Source organism: Carettochelys insculpta, chromosome 6 (assembly GCF_033958435.1).
Source record: "Carettochelys insculpta isolate YL-2023 chromosome 6, ASM3395843v1, whole genome shotgun sequence".
In the NCBI taxonomy this organism is placed as follows: Eukaryota; Metazoa; Chordata; order Testudines; family Carettochelyidae; genus Carettochelys; species Carettochelys insculpta.
In genome coordinates, this window is record NC_134142.1 from 23,317,838 (window position 1) to 23,336,204 (window position 18,367).

Genomic DNA, 18,367 nt, shown 5'->3' on the forward strand with positions numbered 1-18,367 from the left:
CAAACCAACCTGATAGCTTTTTTTGACACGATAACGAGACTCATAGATAAGGGAGAAGCAGTGGATGTGGTATACCTAGACTTTAGTAAAGCATTTGATACTGTCTCGCATAATATTCTTATTGACACACTAGGCAAGTCCAACTTAAATCGCGCTGCAATAAGGTGGGTGCATAACTGGCTGGCTAATCGCACCCAGAGAGTAGTTGTTAATGGTGCTCAATCCAGATGGAAAAGCATAACAAGTGGGGTTCCGCAGGGGTCTGTTTTGGGACCAGTTCTGTTCAATATCTTCATTAATGATTTGGATATTGGCATAGAAAGTACGCTTATTAAGTTTGCAGATGATACCAAGCTGGGAGGGGTTGCAACTACCTTGGAGGATAGGGTCATAATTCAGAATGATCTAGATAAATTAGAGAAATGGTCTGAAGTAAACAGGATGAAGTTTAATAAAGATAAATGTAAGGTGCTGCACTTAGGAAGGAATAATCTGTTTCACACATACAAAATGGGAAAAGACTGTCTAGGAAGGAGTACAGCAGAAAGGGATCTAGGGGTTCTAGTAGATCACAAGTTAAATATGAGTCAACAGTGTGATGCTGTTGCAAAAAAAGCAAACATGATTCTGGGATGCATTAGCAGGTGTGTTGTGAACAAGACACGAGAAATCATTCTACCGCTCTACTCTGCGCTGGTTAGACCTCAGCTGGAATATTGTGTCCAGTTCTGGGCACCCCAATTCAAGAAAGATGTGGAGAAATTAGAGAAGGTCCAGAGAAGAGCAACTAGAATGATAAAAGGTCTGGAGAACATGACTTATGAAGAAAGGTTGAAAGAATTGGGCTTGTTTAGCTTGGAAAAAAGAAGATTGAGGGGGGACATGATAGCGGTTTTCAGATATCTTAAAGTGTGTCATAAGGAGGAGGGAGAAAACTTGTTCTTCTTGGCCTCTGAGGAGAGAGCAAGAGGCAATGGACTTCAACTGCAGCAAGGGAAGTTTAGGTTGGACATTAGGAAAAAGTTCCTAACTGTCAGGGTGGTCAAGTACTGGAATAAATTGCCAAGGGAGGTTGTGGAATCTCCCTCGCTGGAGATATTTAAGAACAGATTAGATAGATGTCTATCAGGGATGGTGTAGATAGTGGTCGGTCCTGCCGTCAGGGCAGGGGACTGGACTCGATGGCCTCTCGAGGCCCCTTCCGGTCCTAGTGTTCTATGATTCTAAAACTTCTGGTTATCAGGTTCTCATCTTCAACTGAGATCCACATACTACTTCTTGGGGCCTCAGTAAGTTCTCTCAAGTTTTCCCAAAGGAACAGGGCTCTCCACAGGTCAGAGGTCCTGTCCATCAGCAGTATCAGGAAGAATGCCCTGGGTCAGTTAGAACTCATGCTGTTCATCCAAATGTCTTCTCTGTCACTCTCTCAACAGCCCCATTTCAACTATATTGGGGTACAGGAAGGGGTCTTCAAAGGCTTGATAACCACAGAAATTACATCTCACTCCCCTTCTAGAGGAAGGCCCTTGATCTTAAATGGCTTCAGAAGGGTCTAAGATTCTAACAATTCCTTCCAGAATTAATCTTGGCTTCCTGCTAAAGAAGTCCAATGTAACCTCTTAATATAAATATTAATTTTTTTCACACGAAGGTTCAGAATTTTATTTGGAGCAGAGTGGAGTTATTGGGGGGGGAATAACACTATGACAATACAAAACAGCCCCCCTTACCAAAACCAATCATGGAAGCCAATATGTTTACACACAATGCACATTTTCCCAGATCTGCTGTACTTGGCACACACCTTCTGCAACAGTCCCTTTAAAGGTTTAAAACAAAAAACAGAGCCACAATTTCTGTCATTTGTGTTATCTGAATTGAATGACAAAAAATTAGCCAGTATTTTGAAAGCAAAGAACATAAGCCAGGTTCTCAGTTGTATAATAGTTTAGCTCAGTTTATATTGGTTGAGAATCTGACACGCTAGTGTGTCTTGCATAGCAGTAGTTCTCAAACTTTCTGGCCCATGGCCCATCCCGCTCAATCACCCAAACATCCATCACGACAAAATGCTTTTGTTTTTCTCTCAACCTTAAATACTAAAATTCTTATTAAGCTACTGGAGCTATAACATAAGGAGGTGAATACACACACTAAGAAAGGATATAAAAATAATTAGATTAAGCACTAACTTTGTTAGTTTACCACTTCATTTTAAATAAAATTTATGTCCATAAAAAAAAAGTTTCAACTTATCTATATTTACGGCAGGAGTGGGGAACCTCTTCTGGTTGGGGGCCACTGTTCTACAGAAAAATCAGTCGGGGGCCACACAAGACAGGCAACCCCCAAACCCTCAGATGTGCCCACTCAAATGAGATATATCACCCCCCTGGTGCTCCAGCCCCACAGAGAGGTTGGGGGTGGGGGGGGGGGGGAAGAGGAGGCAGAGAAGGCCAAGCTTCAGGGCTTCCCAGAGGCCAGATTAACTCTTCTGGGGTCCCAGGGTTAGTAGATTTTGTGAACCCCTTCACAGGCTCTGGGGCGAGGGTGGGAGGTCTAGACACAAGGGAATATGCAGGAGCAGGCTAGGGTTAGGGTGCATGGTCCAGGAGCAGGGGGAGGTGGGTAGAGGGGAAAATGGAAGGAAGATGGGGGACCAGGCCAGGCCAGGCCATGAAAGGAGCAGGGGAGGCACTTACCTGACTTGGCACTCCCTGCTGCTTCCAGATACTGCCCTTCACTGGTCCAACTGACCCAAATCCAGCCAGCCAACAGGAACAGCAGGGAAACGCTTCCATAAGTGGTTTCCAGCACTATGTTCATACAGCCAGCAGGAAGGGGAGCAGCAGCACAGAGCCACCCCCCACATGCCAGATCCAGATACAGGACATGGGGCTGCTCTCCCTTCTCCTGCTCTGCCTGAAGTGGGAAGCTGGTGCTGGGCAAGAACCTTGAGGGAGGGAGTGCTGTGGGACTGGAGCACCAATGTGGGGCGTGCATGCATACGTGCACAGCAGGAAGCCCAAGCATCACAGACCACAGTTTGAGAACCAGTGTTGTATAAAATAAGATTTTACAATATAGTTAAGAGGACAACAGCTAAAGAGGCGGCTTGCACACACAGAGTAACACGGGAGTTTCTACTACGTAGTGTGACATTTGGTTCTGCAGTTTTACCTTTTGTATTTCTCTAATCCATCTGTTAACACCAGACTGTAGCTGGTTGAGAAAAGTTGGGTCCTCAACCTTGTCACCAAAGTCAGTAACCTTTGGCTTTTCTCCATGCTCATAACATTGTTTGGCAACATTAGTTATAATTGGATGAATAGGCAAACTGATTTCTGGAATTTCAATATTCTGTTGCAGGTGCAGCAGTCCCATTTCGAGTTCCGCAATTTTTTTCTCAACTGATGGAGCCATTTTATCACCATCCCTGCAGAGTGTTAAAACATTTTCAAATGAAAAATCAGACAAACAGGCATGCATAAAGTGCATGAAGTTGTATTCATGTAACTTGAATTACACCCCAAAAGGGAGCACCAATTTGTAACAGTTCTCACAAGCAATAGCTTAAGCTTTAAGACAATTAGAATTTAAAAAAAGGATGGGTTTTGAGTCCTATTTACTTCAGTCCCCCATTCTTTGACTCATTTTTCATTAGTACTGACAATTGACTATATGCATTTCACAGAATTACCTGTCAGCTTTGCCTGACTCTCTGATATACGATTTAAAAAAGGGAGCAACAGCATTGCTAATGAAGGAATGCAATGTTTCATAAGGAGAATCTTCACTAAGAGTAAGCACTCTCAGCTGGGAGGACACTGGTTTGTCAGCATCGATCACTGGTGTACGCTTAATGAATGCCAAACTGTGGAGCAAAGAAAACCTGAGTTAACTATCAGACATTTAATTCCAGCATACACTAGACTACTGTAATTTACTGTAACAGAAAATTAGAAGGTATATATCAAAAGTTATATACTAAGGTGGTTTATCAAATACACTTTTGAAAGAGAAAAACTTGTGCTAATGCTGTAAAATTATTACTAGTAGGCAAATGTATTAGATTTTCATATTAATCTATTTTGGACTTGCTAACCAAAAACTAAATAAAATCAACTCTATACTAAATTGAAAGCACACCATTTTGTAATGCAAGATTTCTTCTTAAATATTTTAGTTTCATAGAGACAAATGTGTGCTGGGGCTAGCCAATAATGAGACAAATATGTGAAAATCAGGGAGAAGATTAAATATTCACAAAAGAACCAAAAGTAGCATATAGTCTAATTAAGCACAGGTCCAAGAACTGATCCCTACCACAAACCCGCTTCCTCCATAGTCTCTAGCAAGATGCAGTTGCGATAAGCTTACCTTCTTCAAAAGGCAGTTATGAAATGTTTGTGGAGCACTTTGAACATCACTATATAAATCACTACATATTACATGTATGTTAGCCTAAGAGTTACAACACAAGCTTTTCTTAGTCCTAAAACAGTCACAGATTTAAATAAGACTGCACTCACCTGTTTGACTTTAAGCCATAATGAATGTCAGTATTAATACTATATGATATGAATTCTTTTTCTTCTTCTCCTTCATCGCCAACATCCTCTGCAAACAAAGTTTGATAATTTATAACAAATCTAATGTTTAAAATCCAATTAACATCCCTATCCACACATCTACCTCAGACCTACTTACATAGTAGCTCATTTGTATCTCATTTAGGTGTGAAACTTCAAACACAGCACTTTGTGCCTTACAGGTCAAGTTATATTTTTAGTGGTCCAAGATACTACCCATAACCACCAACTAAGATGAAAACTGATGAAGCTTTGTTACTCTGCCTGAGAATTGTATGATCAATTTGATTTCTAATCAGTCTCCCAAAGCAACTCAATTAGTCATACCCAGAATTATTTCGTTTGTTGTCAGAATTGGATAGAACATATCGAAAATTATTTTCATTTGTACTAAACCATGACTCAGAACTCAAATACGTGCCTCTTCAAGAGAGCAAAACAGAAATGTAGCACTTTAAAGACTAGCATAATTAGTTCTACATTTCTTCAAGACAAAGGTTGAAGGCTTTATTACATGAGATTAGTTATTTCAGAAATCACTACTACTTTCTTCTTTTCCAGGCTGCCTCCTGTCTGAATTGCAGTTATTGAATGAACATTACAAGCCAACTCCTTACATGATGATTTCAAGAGAATTTTGGAGTTCTCACGCAATACAAAACAAAACCTCAGCTGTTTTGTTAAATTATACTACGTTTTACTCTCACCTTAAAGACCTCCAAGGAGAACACGCCACAAGATCATCATCAGTTTAATTCCTTTTTGTAACTTGCTTTAATATTTTTGAAGACTTCAAAATATATCAAGAAAAAGTGGAGATTAAAAGTATCTAGCATAAGAGAAAGTGATTGACTGTTTCTTTAATTCACTAAGTGACTCACAAGATGATGTCACAGCTTTGTACTGCATTGCAGTGGTTCACTGCAGAAGTGCCACATGTACAGCAATCTCCATTCTAAGGAAGACACCCTCAAGTGAGAAAAAGACTAGGAGCAATACTATAATGTTTTCCCAATGCCTCCAAAACAAAGCACCTGTTTTATTTTGTATTATAATACCACCTAAAGCTGATGGGCTATATATCCCACTGTAGTAGGTGCTCCTGATGTCCAGATAAACCAGCCACTTAAATGGCATACAACTTATGGTTGGTAAGATTAACTGGTGAAGCTTCATGATCTGAAGTCTGGTCCTTGTTTTGAGAGCTAATAGTAAGCCTTGATCCTTTACACTTTCAAGTCACAGTAGAAAACTGAATACTAAACATGTCAACCTCACATTAACACAAGAGCAAGAACTCTACACACGGCACTTACAAAAAGGTACTAACCTCCTTCCTACTGAATCAGTTGAGCAAAAGCACAGATAATTCAACAACATATCTCTAGAAGTAATTTCCATTACATCAGGTGATGCTCGACAGGAAACAACTATAGCGAGTTTATCAGTACTATGTTCAAAGCACAACGTCAGACTTTTAATTATCTTTGAAAAATGCAACGTGTGTGTGATCAGGCCACACTTTTAGTGGTTGAAGCTGACCAAGACTGTCCACATAAGACATGCAGGTTTTAAAAATATTAACAAAATCTCTTCTAGACTGTGGTATTTTAAAAGTTAGCTGTTTAGACTATTAGCATAGAACAGATTCCTTTTTGATCAAGTATATAAAAACAAGATTGAGAATTTTAGCAAAAATGCTCTTGATGTATAGAGAGGTGCATCTTTGTATGGTTCCTCCATACAAATAAAGTGCTGAGGGTATGTCTACAATACAATTAACAATCACTCAGATGCAGGGGGCTTGAGCTAATCGCAGTACAGTTGGACTTCTGCAGACCTAGGCCTGGAACGCCCAAACCTCCCAGGGTCCTAGAGAGAGGCATCCAGACTGGGTGCAAGTATCTCTGCTGCAATTAAACACTCTTAGCCAGAGACAGCACAGACCAGGTTCCCAATTACAGAACAGACACACCCCAAGGGAACAATAGTCCTTTGCCAACTATTGCTGATCCAGATTCTCCACAAATTTTAGACCAGCTATTCCAACTTAAAAAAAAATTCACTTTTCATGTTTACAATAAAAATGCTATCACAAAATACTTCTGCACACAAACATCCACAGCACAACCTAGTTCAAGCCTGAAGCGATCAGTCAGCTGGCTCAAGCTATGATTTAAAGAAAAAGGAGGCTCTTCTGCTGCTCCTTAAAGAAATTATTCTGCTACTGAAGCAACACTAGCCCCACTGAATATTTGTTTGAGATTTGTTGTTAGGAGTCAGAGTGTGCAGGGCCAAACAAGTGCACCAGAATCTACTAGCAGTTATTCTACGGCTTGGAGCAGGGGGCCTGAAGTTCCTAGCAGAGGGTGGTGAAGAAGAGGTCCCTCAGCCTGCTGTTTCCCTTAACAGCTGTAGGAGCAACACTGCAGCCAAAGCTTAATATACCAGTTGTTATAAGGCAGATCACAACTTTTATGGCAAGCGATGCAAGTACTTTCCTAAGGCATCCAGGAAAGAGGGTGGACTGGAGAGTGTGCTGAGGTAAAGGGTGTGTTAAAGGCTCAAGTAGCTCCTGGTTTATGTAATGATATTCCAAAATAAGAAACGTGAACACACGTAAGACCAGCATATATGTGTGCATTTAGTCTGGTATTTCAGAACAGTTTCACAAGTTTCCCCTATCTCTTGGGGAAGACATATAGGTCTATCCCCCTCCTCCTGCTGTCGTAGAATGGTGCAGGATACACCCCACTGCACTTAGTGAGTCATCACGCCCGTTGGGGGATGGGAGTGTACAGGGAAGGAGAAATCACAGCTCCAGCCCTCACTGCATATACACACGGAGATGATATAGGAGCAGTGCCACAGATCTGCACCCTAATGGGTGTGTGTATGGGCGGTGGAAGGGGGGGCGCAGTGGAAATGAAGATGTGTGTCACTGAACCGCCCCTGCCAGGGGGTATCTGGGGAAAGAGGAAGAAGCGGACTGGGGACGGGGTCACTTCACCGCCCCTGCCCGCGGGGACATCGGGGTGGGGGCGGGGACGGAGGACTGTGTGTGCTACAGACCCGCCTCCGCCCCGTCGGTTCCCGTCACAGGGTTCGAGGAACACAGTCACCGCGGCGCACAAAGAACAACGGCAGCCGCCGCCATCTTGGCAGCCAACGGCTCCGCCCAGCCGGCCCCACCCGGTTCTCCCCTCCGGGGCGGCTCCGCTCCCCGCCCGGCTCTCACCCTTGAGCGTGGAGCGCTGCACCAGCACGGTGTACACTTGCGGGTCGGACAGGAACTTGCGCATGTGCTCTAAAGCGCTCTTCTCCTCCAGCGCCGCCTCCAGAGCGGCCGGCGCTTCCCCGCCGTCCTCCAGCAGCAGCGGCACCAGCTTGCGAAGGTGCTTTTGCAGCACCGAGACATCGGCCACATTCTGCACGGCAGAACCAGGCACCTCCAGGCCGCCGTCCTCGCTGCCGCCGCCCGGGTCCGACATAGCGAGACAACCGCACACAGCCCAGAGTCCGCTCCGGCTGTTGAGCCACCGCCTCGGCACTGAGCCGGCCGCACCCACCGCTCCGCTCCCTGTAACTACCTCCCTCCCCCGCCCCCGCCGCGGGGCGGACAGGGAAGTGTAGTCTGCGCAGCCCGTGTGCTCACGATAGGGCTCAGGAGAAGGACTACAAATCCCAGCATACACCAGTGCGGAGGAGGGAGAGGACGCTGCTACCAGAGCATCCTGGGAGCTGCCATTCACTGAGGGCTCGAGAAAGGCGACCAACCAAAAGCGACGAATTCCGCATTGCCGTTGGGAACGCGGCTCCGCGCCGGTGCGGACCAGAGGCATGTTGGGAAATGTGGTTTCCACCGCCTGACTCGCTCGTGGCACTGTCCAATGAGAAGGCTGAATTCCAGGAAGCTGATCAGGCCCTCACAAGGGTATCATGGGAACTGAAGTTCGCTGGGTAAGGCCGCCACCGCGGCTGGAGAAAAGCTGCTTCGCTCGGTCGGGTGTCGCGGTCCTCACAGATCCGCCACTCAACTGGGAAAAGGGCATCGCGCGGCAGTGTTATAGAGTCGCCCGTTACCCGGGAGTCCAGGGAATGACGGATTCTGGCGTCACAAAGCCGCCCGTTACCATGGGACGATCTGGATGTATGGGGGGGGCACTGCGGTGTCACAGATCTCCCCCCCAACACGGACGTAATTGGGCATAGCGGGAGGACAGGGTATCACAAAGCTCCCCCAGGAGTATCTGGCGGGTTGGGGGGGCAGAGCCCCCTCCCACCGTGGGAGTGTCTGCGTGTAGTGGAGGGACACCCCACCACTGGAGTGTCGGGGGGTGGTGGAGAAACAGGGACAGACCCATCCCTCATCATGGGAGTACCTAGGCATAGTGCAGGGGATGGAGTATCACAGACATGCCCCTCAGCACAGAACAGTCCCATATTTAAGCCCTCCTGCAGGTGTCCTTTTTCCTAAAAATGGGCAAATTGTCCTATTTTTCTGTCTCCCCCCCACTCATTACTGGCAGATCCTGTTGCTGTTCAGATCCCTGCTTACCAGTGACACTCCCACCAGTAATGAATGGGGAGGAAGATCCAGTGTCTGGAAAAGGGGGTGATGTGCAAGGCTGGTGGTGGAGCAAATGTGACAACTGCATGGTCAGCTACTCCCTGCTTGTCCTTCAGTGAACCTCCTACTGTATGCTGGTTCCAAGCCAGCAGTCACCCACACTGTCTCATTTCCAGCTGGCAGTAGTGGTATGCTACCAGCTGCAGGGTAGGTGAGGGCAGACAGGTGCCTGGTGCTGCCCACCCACTTTCCCTTTACATGCTCCATCTCTCAGTGTGTTCCCCCTGTTTTGCCTGTTCTCTCCCCTGCCCCCTCTGCTATTCTATATTCCTCCTGCACTTCCTGCTCCCAGTGCTGTGCAGAGAACCGATCCCTGGTTGGAGCACTGAGCTCACAGGCAGCCTGGCTGGCAGGATCCTTCCTGCTCTCGCTGCCTTTGACTCAGGCACTATCCTTGAGAAGCTGAGGCACGGGGAAGCCTCTGCCACTCAGCTAAACTCTGGAGTGGTGGGAGAAAAGCAATTTCCAGCCTATTCACACCACGAACGTGCAGGCTGCATAGCAGTCTCTATGGCAGGTGTTTAGAACCCCCTTCTTTCATGCCTCATGCTAGGTCTTGTCCCGAGAGTGCAAGGCTGCTCCATAACCTGGAAACTCAGTCCATACCACTGCAGTCCCGGTCCTTGGTGCACAATGCATCCTTCAGGCTTAGTTGCTTCTTGCCTGTGCTCTAGCCAGGGAACAGGAGTGGGCTGGGTTATTTCAGTGGTGACCAGCGTTATTTCAGTGGTGACCAGCATCCTGGCACGGTTAGTGCCTTTGGACACTGTGCAATCAGAAAAAGACAAGCTGCTTTCAGCCACACAGCAGCAGGATGGTGGGAGGCAGAGAAGAGCTCTGCAAAGACAAGGGCGAGGGCATCCCTTCTCCCCTCTTCTCCCCCTGCAAGGCTGGAAGCAGCTCCGGTCCCTTCCCTCCCAGCTGCTGCTGAAAGGCTGCTGCTGGCTACATTCTGGTGTGAACCTGACCAAAATGTGGGGGTTATGGGGCAGAATGTAAGCCTACATGCACCCACCCATGAATTGTCTGAGGAAGACACACTGCCAGGTACCAAGAAAGGCAGGTTCATCCCAGGGGCCCAACCAGACATGGAAGGTGGAGAGCATTGGTCAGGGACAGTTGGGTTGGTTGGTCACCCCTCCACCCCACTGCCATAAGAGGTTATGCGAGTGCGTATGCATCATTTCTCCCTGTGTGTCACTCTTCCCTGCATGAGCCCTAAAACCTTAAAGGAGGCAAATAAAAAGAATCAAACTATGCAATATTTCTTTTTAATAGGGTCTCAGTCAATTTCATATGAATGTGAATGTTTGTATGATTGATTGCTGTTGAATTTGCTTGAATAAGAGTAAATGTACCATGTCTTCCATATTCAGCCTACAGAAATATAGTCTACTTGGGAATACCTGGGGGGATGGGGTTTCACAGAGCCACCCTCCCATGGGAGTATCGGGGGGACAGGAGTGTTACAGGCCTGCTTCTCACCCTGAGAGTATCTGAGTAGTAGTGATTCCTGCACCCCCATCCCCACAGCCTGAGTCCCCCAAATTCCCAAGACCCTGCCCTGACTCCTGCACCACCATCCCCTGCCCCAAAGAACTCCAACAACCCTAGCTTAGTCTTTTAGTGTGATACAAACAAGCTCAGTCATTATAAAATACTAATTTTCCCAAACTTCTCTAATTCCATTAAGAAAAAAAACACCTGCCACAAATTAAGGGGCTGATGCTTCATCAAACACATTAAGTTGATAAAAATACTTCAAGTGTAATAGTGGTAATCACAATTCTTAGACATTACATTATTTCAAACCTTAATATGGTGGACTGTTAGCTAGTACCTTATTGCTAAAAGTATATTCTAGCAGAAACCCATTCCTAAGGTGGTCGGTTTTGGACACAGAACATGAATAATGAAACAGGACGTTAGAAATATGGAGTGTATGTCTGTTTATAGTTTTAAATGTACTAATGAGGACCATTAACTTGTGCCTCTGGGACCCTGCTGACTGGGAAATCATTAATGGCTTGAAGGCTTTTGTTTGTCCTGTAAGCAGAGAAAGTGGTTGGTCTAGAACAGTGGTTTCCAAACTTTTTGGCATCACGCTCCTCCTTTGATTTTTGAGAAACCCTCATGCTCCCTACACCTCTTCTTTCTCATCAGCCAACTGCCCCTTTAAAAAAATTAAATTTGTAATTTAAAATTTAAAATAAACAAAAACTTGGTATCAAATTTTATTTAAAATTAAAAATATGCATAGATAGGTTTTTCTGGGCCCAAAATTTATTAAAAGTGTAATTTAACATCAGAAACAGCAGAAACAGTACAGGATGATGCTGCATTTTCCTCACAAGTTGGAAAATCCTAGGTTTGAAAGATGAAAGTGTGCAATGAAAATCATTTTCAACACCCAGTCGATTTCTTTTTTAATGTGACTAAACTTGCAAAGCTTTTTTCAGAGATGTATGTTGACAAAAACAGAATAATATGTAGAGCTGCTTCTCCAACTTTCAAGCACACTGAAAAATATTTCATTCAAAATTCCTCCAAGCTTGAGTTTTCAAAATTATCTTTTGCACTTGAATCATATTTTGAGTGCTTGTTCTTGCAATACTTCTGGGAATGAATCAACATCAATGTTGAATGAACTGCATACTAATTTATGAGTGGGGTTGCTAGAAAAGTTGTCTGGAAAATAACAGATGAATTTGCCAGTAAGACAGTTCAGATGAAACACAATTTTGTTCACATCCTCTTTACAAAGTTCTTGAAAACCTTCATTTTCAGCAAGTGATGAAGATGTCAGAAAAGATCAAAAATTGAAGCATCTGAGCTTGTGTTTGACATTTCCATAGCTGGATTTTTTCTGTAAATGCTTTGATGGCATTGTGGTGCACTATAATATTTGCAGACCTGTTTCGTTGCAGCTTCAAACTAGGGTTGTTCAAAGATTTAAAAAGGTTAATTGAGGAAAATTTCCAGTTAGTCCTTCAGTTCGAATAATCTCGAAAGCATGTTACCTTTGGAAAGCCATTGTACCTCTGTGTGAAACAAAAGATTTTTATGATCTGCTCCCAAATCTGTGCAAAGAGCAGCAAAAAGTCTCATATTTAAAGCACTGTTCTTCACAAAACTGACAACTTTAATGGCCAAATTCAACACATCACGTAGTTCATCTGGAAGGGTTTTAGCAGCTAATGCTTGTTTGTGTACGACACAGTGAGTTGCGGTTATGGCTGGATTTTTTTCTTTCACCAATGTCACAAATCCAGAGAGTGCCAAGCATTTCTGGAGCAGTCTGTGTATACACCAACCGGTTTTCCTCATGAAAGTATTTTCTTCAAAAAAGTTAGAAATCATTTTCATAGCATCAGAAGCCTTTGATGTGGTCATCAATTCTTTTGAAAAAAGCAGTTCTTCTTTCACAGTTCCATTGTTAATTAATCAAACCATAGACAAGCAACTGACAGCATTGTGCTACATCAGTGATACTGTCACACTAAATTGCAAAAAACGAGAAGCCAACTCTACCTCTGCAACTTGAAGTTTACAATTTTTCTCCAGGTCATTGCTGTGATGTTTCATAAAATTGTCAGAAAGTGAAATTTCCAATATTTTTTCTTGCTTTTGACATAAACACTATCACCTGCTTTCAACAAAGAAGGCTTCAGAGAGTTTCTCCCATTTTGTGTGCTTTCTTGGCTTTAGCGATGCGCAATGACAGCTCATGAGATGCTTCTAACACTTTGGCAAAAAGCTTGATGAAAAGCTCTAATTGTGTCCAGCTTCATGCATTTCAAATTTTGACGTTTATCAGCAAAAAACTCTTTTGGTTTGTCTGTCAATGTTTGTCAAGTGTTGCTCAAGATGACTAGGACTTAAGGAATCATTGCTCAGAATTGTGTGGCATACTATGCACTGAGGATGATTAATCCTGTTTTTTTTCCATGACAGTGAAGCCATACTTAAAACAGTCTTCATTGTACTTCCTTTTCTTAATCATGGCCATAATATATTAAAAAAAAAAAATCTATAAAAATAATTGTCCTGATTAGAATAAATTTAATGGATGCAAGTTATTTTGATGTTATCTCAAACACATATTTATTACTACTATTATGTACGAACACGTGCTGCCTTATATATACACACCTTACAAGACCAGCTAACTACTGCCATGATAGAACAGTCTGAAACACTCCTGTGAGCCTGCTAGAAAGTCTGAAAAAGTTCCTTTTCCTTCATTATCATTCTTTGGCCTCCTCACTAACCAAACCCGCATCCCTAAATGTTGAAAGGCAAAAATCGCATTTTGTGGTATGAAATTTGAAGATTAAAAAATGTTTGCAGCAGTGGTCTCAAATCTTTTTAAACTTTTTAAATATCACGATAGGCCCCAAGACTCCACCCCTTTCTTGAGGCCCCACCCACTCCTCTCCATCGTCATTTGCTGTCTCCAACCCTTACTCATTCTCACTGGGTTGAGAGGAGGTGGTGCAGGCTCTGAGGTGGGAATGAGGTGCAAGCTCTATGAGGTAATTTGGGTGCAGGAAGAGGTGGAGAGGGGGCTGTTGGCTTGGGGAGGGGACTCCAGCATAGAGAGTATGGGGGTCAGGTGGAGTATTGGGGTGCTGAAGAAAACATAGGCTTGTGGATGTGAGGCTGCAGGAGTTCAGGCTGGGGTGTGTGAGGGGCTCAGGGCAGGGGGTTGGGAGTATGATGGGCTCAGGACTCAGATATGCAGTGTGTGTTGTGCAGCAGCGTTGTGGCAGAAGGCTGAGAGAGGCTCAGGACAGAGGGTTCTGGTGTATGATAGACTCAGGATAGAGGTGTGGGGGGGAATGGAGGGGTGTTATGATGCTGTGGCCAGATGGGGGCTTGGCCCCAATGGGGGGCTTGTTGGCCAGGCTTCATTTTTAAATAAAATATGTACAACACAAATGTTTCAGCATTGCCTTTATTTATGGGAGGGGCGGGGAACCTGTTTTGGATCTGGGGTCACTGACACACAGAAAAACAAGTCAGGGACCACACAGGTGAAATGCAAAAAACCCCCAAAACCCTCCAAGCTCCCCCCCCACGAGACACTTCCCTCCCCTGGCACGCCAGCCCCAAGAGGGGTGGGCAGGTAGGACTGAGGTTCAAGGGTTAATGGAATTTGTGGGCCCCTCATGCTTGATCCCTGCTTGTCCCTTCTTCCCAGAGCTAGAATTCTGCAAATCACTGTTCCTGGCTGTTCCAGGACTAGAAGGGAGAGGGAAGAGCAGGTACCTGTGCGTCATGTAGGGGAGGGGGCAGAAATGGGGTCTGCAGGCTCCAGTGGACTGCACGTTGTCCACCACTGTTCCAGAGTCTCCTCTGAAAGTCCAAAGAGGAGGAGCTCTGTCTCCTCTCATAAGGAGGGGAAAGACCTCAGTTCCAGGAAAGCTTCAGTATTGTGCAAAAGTGAGAGGAAAGAAAGATGTTCCTCTCTGTGCCTATGTGAGCCACATCTCTATCCCTGGTACTTCTCCAACAAGTCTTTCAGTGCAGTACAGATAAGTGTCTGCATCTGTAAGGGCCCACCTTCACTCACTCTGCCCCTTTCAAATCTGCCGAGTCCAGAAAGCCCATCCATCCTCAGGCACAGAACCATCTTCCTGCCTACCACCTCCAGGCTCAAAAAGCAAATGCTGAAGTTTCCAGTATTTTCCTTCTACAAGGAGCAGATGCAGGGAAGGGAAAGTTAGTCACCCAGTGCAGTAATGATGGTTCTTCAAGATGTGTTCCTGGGGGTGCTCCACTCATGTTTTGTGGCACCCCTCTGCTGCTGATTGGAAGATTTCTCAGAGCAGTACGCTGTCACACTGTGCATATGCACCGAGTGTCTCGCACTGCAGCTGCTCCATGGACCGTGTGTGTGGCGCAACCCCCAACTTCTACTCCTTTCCCACCTGCAGTCACTGTAGATCCAAGTAGAGGGGAGGATGGGAGGATAGTGGAGCAACCACAAGGACGCATCTCGAAGAACCATTGTTATTGCACAGGGTGAGTAACTTTCCCTTCTTTGAGTGGTCCCTGTGGGTGCTCCACTCAGGTGACTCCGTAGTAGTTCGCACTGGCTGGACATCGGTATTGGAATCTTAGATGGAGGAAGGAAGGACTGCATCTGTTAGAGTGGTGGCAGGTATTGTCCCTTTTTGTAAAGCACAGTGCTATGAAAAAGTATGGTATGAGGATCACAAGGCCACCCAGCATATGTCAACTAATGTCCCATTATTCAGGAAGGCCGTCATGTTGGCCACTGCCTGTGTGTAGTGATCCATGATAGTCTGTGGTGACTGTTTGCCTCTGAGTTGGTAGGCAGTGCGTATGGAATCTGCAATCCACTTGGATAGGCACTGTGCCAAAACAGCTGTTCCTGCATGAGGCACCGACCATGCCACAAAGAGCATGTCTGATTTTCTCTTTCCTCTAGTTCTCTTAAGGTAGAATACAATTACCTGTCTTGCATCAAGGTTGGGTAATATAAGGAAATAAGAAGGAGCTTGAATATCACTTTGAGTCTAATAAAAAGTGGGTCTGCCATGAGGGCTGCGATTTCTCCTAACTTTCTTGCTGATATTACTGCCACTCTGAAAGCCACCTTCCTAGGTATTGTGGTAGTGTAATGGCTAGTGGCTCAAAGGGTGGCCTGGTGAGTATCTAGGATACTTTTACTTTTCTTTGCTACCTTTGCTTTACTTGTTTATAAACTGCAGTCCCCTGAGGAAAAGGAAAAAAGAAAAAAAACTGGCTAATATCCCCTGATGGTGGCATGTGTAGCTTCCCTGAAGCTGCTGCCTTAGTAACAGCAACCGATGTGGTGAGTTTAATCTCTGCCTCAGCTCTCCTGGCTGATGCTAGCAGGTTTTCCACAGTGACAGAGACTGATGATATTGGAGAACGAGAGGCTCTGGTCTGCACTAATGAAAAGCATGTTGGTGAAGCTTTTGCGGTTTGAGAGCCTTTACAGGGTGATAGAGCTGCCTTGTCAGCTTTTGCAGCACCCGCACGTCCTCTGGTTTGTCCCTTGATGGTGGAAGAGACGTTTTCCCAGAGTATAACCTGGATTGTTCCTCGTGGAGGCATATGTAGCTTCTCCAAAGCTGATGCCTCAGCAATGCCATCCGATATGGCTATTCTGGTCTCTGCCTCAGCTGTTCTGCTTGAGGCTGACCTGCGTTTCTCTGTGGTGCCAGACCCTGATGGCACCAGGTAATGCAGGGCTCTGGGCACCACTGATGAAGAGCATGCCAGAGAAGCTTAGCAGCTTGTGAGCCTTTGTGGGGTGATGAAGCTGCACTGTCAGAGGGTTTTTGCAATACCTGCAACTCACTTGGTTTGTCCCTTATAGAAGAGACTTTTCCCAGAGAGTAGATTTCCACAGCTGCATTTTGTGGTATTTCCTGGCCCTTGCCAGTTGGTTAAGGCAATGAAGACCCTTTCTGGTGACGTGTGCTTCCCCTAAGCACTTAGCACATGAGGTATGGCCATCCAATGTGTGCATCGAGGCTCTACATATATCCCACTTTTTAAAGCTGGGAGAGTCCAGCATGATGGCAGAAGTTGCCACAGCAGTTGTAGCTTTTTTTTTCCCCCCCGTGTAGTACTAGTAATAGTGTAGTCCTAGGATCAAAGTTCAGAGGTAAGAGTCTAAAATAAATGTTAAATTTCTATGCTCCCTGGCAGGAACATGGAGCTGCTCTGAGGTCTGTCTCAGCCAGGTGACGACAGAAAAGGAACTGAAGGGGGATTTGCACTGTGCATACACTCCACACAGTGGTTGGAGTACAGGACGCTCAAGTGCACATGCATGACAGGGTACTGCTCTGAGAAATCTTCCAATCAGTGGTGCAGGGTTGCTGCAAGTCCTCTGTGGAGCACACAAAGGGATCACTTGAAGAACTCTAGATTCTTCTTTTCTAGATTAAGGTGAAATAATTGCTTTTCTGTGCTACCTCCCTTTGCTGCTTGCAGTCTGTTGCTATATCTGTAACACACACTTCCTTTGGCAGGGTGTAGAATATATGTACAGGCAGACTTCCAACACAGATTTAAAGCAGTAGTGTAGAGGAACTGCTTAGGCAAGTAGAGTACAGACGTACCTAGAGGGTGTGGGTATAAACCTGAATGCATATACTACAAGGCTCTGTATTACTTGCCTAAGCTTAGGTTCCTGTCCCTGCTATTATTTTCAGAAATGTAATGTCCCACTGCCTTTTTGTTGCTGGACCATTTCCTCGCTACAGCAAAAGGTTCTGGAAGCTCCCCAGTGAGCTTCTCTGACATAGGGAAAGGCTCCGACTGTGAGGAGCTGCTACAGCTTTTCCCTGATGCGTCCCCTTGCCAGAGCCTTGCCTTTCACGGGCATGTAGAGTGCCAAACTGCTGGAAGTGTACTGTAGAAGTAGCCTGTGTGTTGAAGGGGCAGAAAACCAGGCTGTGATAAGCTGAGCCATTTCAGGACTGCCTGGAAGTAGCAGATGGCACTGCACTGTACAATGTATTAGCTGCGCTAAACTACAGCATAGCTGAAAATCGTTGTATTAGAGTTGAGCTCTATTAGTTTGTAATTGGTTTAACTCTGGAGGGTTAGACATTTTAACATACCTATATAATATGCAAAAACAACCTGTGGTACATCACTAATGATGAAAAAATTAATCAGGCACTCAATTCCAAAAAGTGAAGTGTCCTCTACTTAGATCTGATATAATCTTTGCAATATTAAATCTGGTTTACTCCACAATGTGCTTAATTTATGGCATGCGTTAACTTCGGCGGTGACAGTGTTTTATCTTCAGCAAGGAAAACTAGAAAAAAAGTCAACAACCACAGTGGGGCTGAAGTTTATAAAGGCACCTTCTAGCTAAGATTCTTTTGTGAAAATGTTTCAGTAACAAAAATAAAAAAAATGAGAGGGAAGGGGAATCAGAATGAAAAATGGAACTTGTTATTTTTAGAACTGCCAATCGCAATTAATTCACACAATTAACTGAAGAAATTAATTGTGGTTAACTCACACCATTAAAAATTAATCAATTAATTGCACTGTTAAACAACAGAATACCAATTGAAACATATTAAATATTAAACATAATAAATATTTCTACATTTTCAAATAT

At 44.7% G+C, this 18,367-nt stretch overlaps 1 protein-coding gene across 2 annotated transcripts in view; it reads right to left on the reverse strand.

The window, feature by feature from the left end:
- DYNC1H1 (dynein cytoplasmic 1 heavy chain 1) overlaps nt 1–8,145 on the reverse strand; it is a 72,709-nt gene extending 64,564 nt beyond the window's left edge. For both annotated transcript variants that reach the window (XM_074996500.1, XM_074996499.1), the window contains exons 1-4: nt 7,831–8,145; nt 4,533–4,620; nt 3,701–3,874; nt 3,181–3,436 (exon numbers count right to left, since the gene is read on the reverse strand). In XM_074996500.1, coding sequence (XP_074852601.1) covers nt 3,181–3,436; nt 3,701–3,874; nt 4,533–4,620; nt 7,831–8,083 — 771 coding nt within the window. In that variant the 5' untranslated portion in view covers nt 8,084–8,145. The remainder of the gene's footprint in view (nt 1–3,180; nt 3,437–3,700; nt 3,875–4,532; nt 4,621–7,830) is intronic.
- Nucleotides 8,146–18,367: the final 10,222 nt, after the last annotated feature.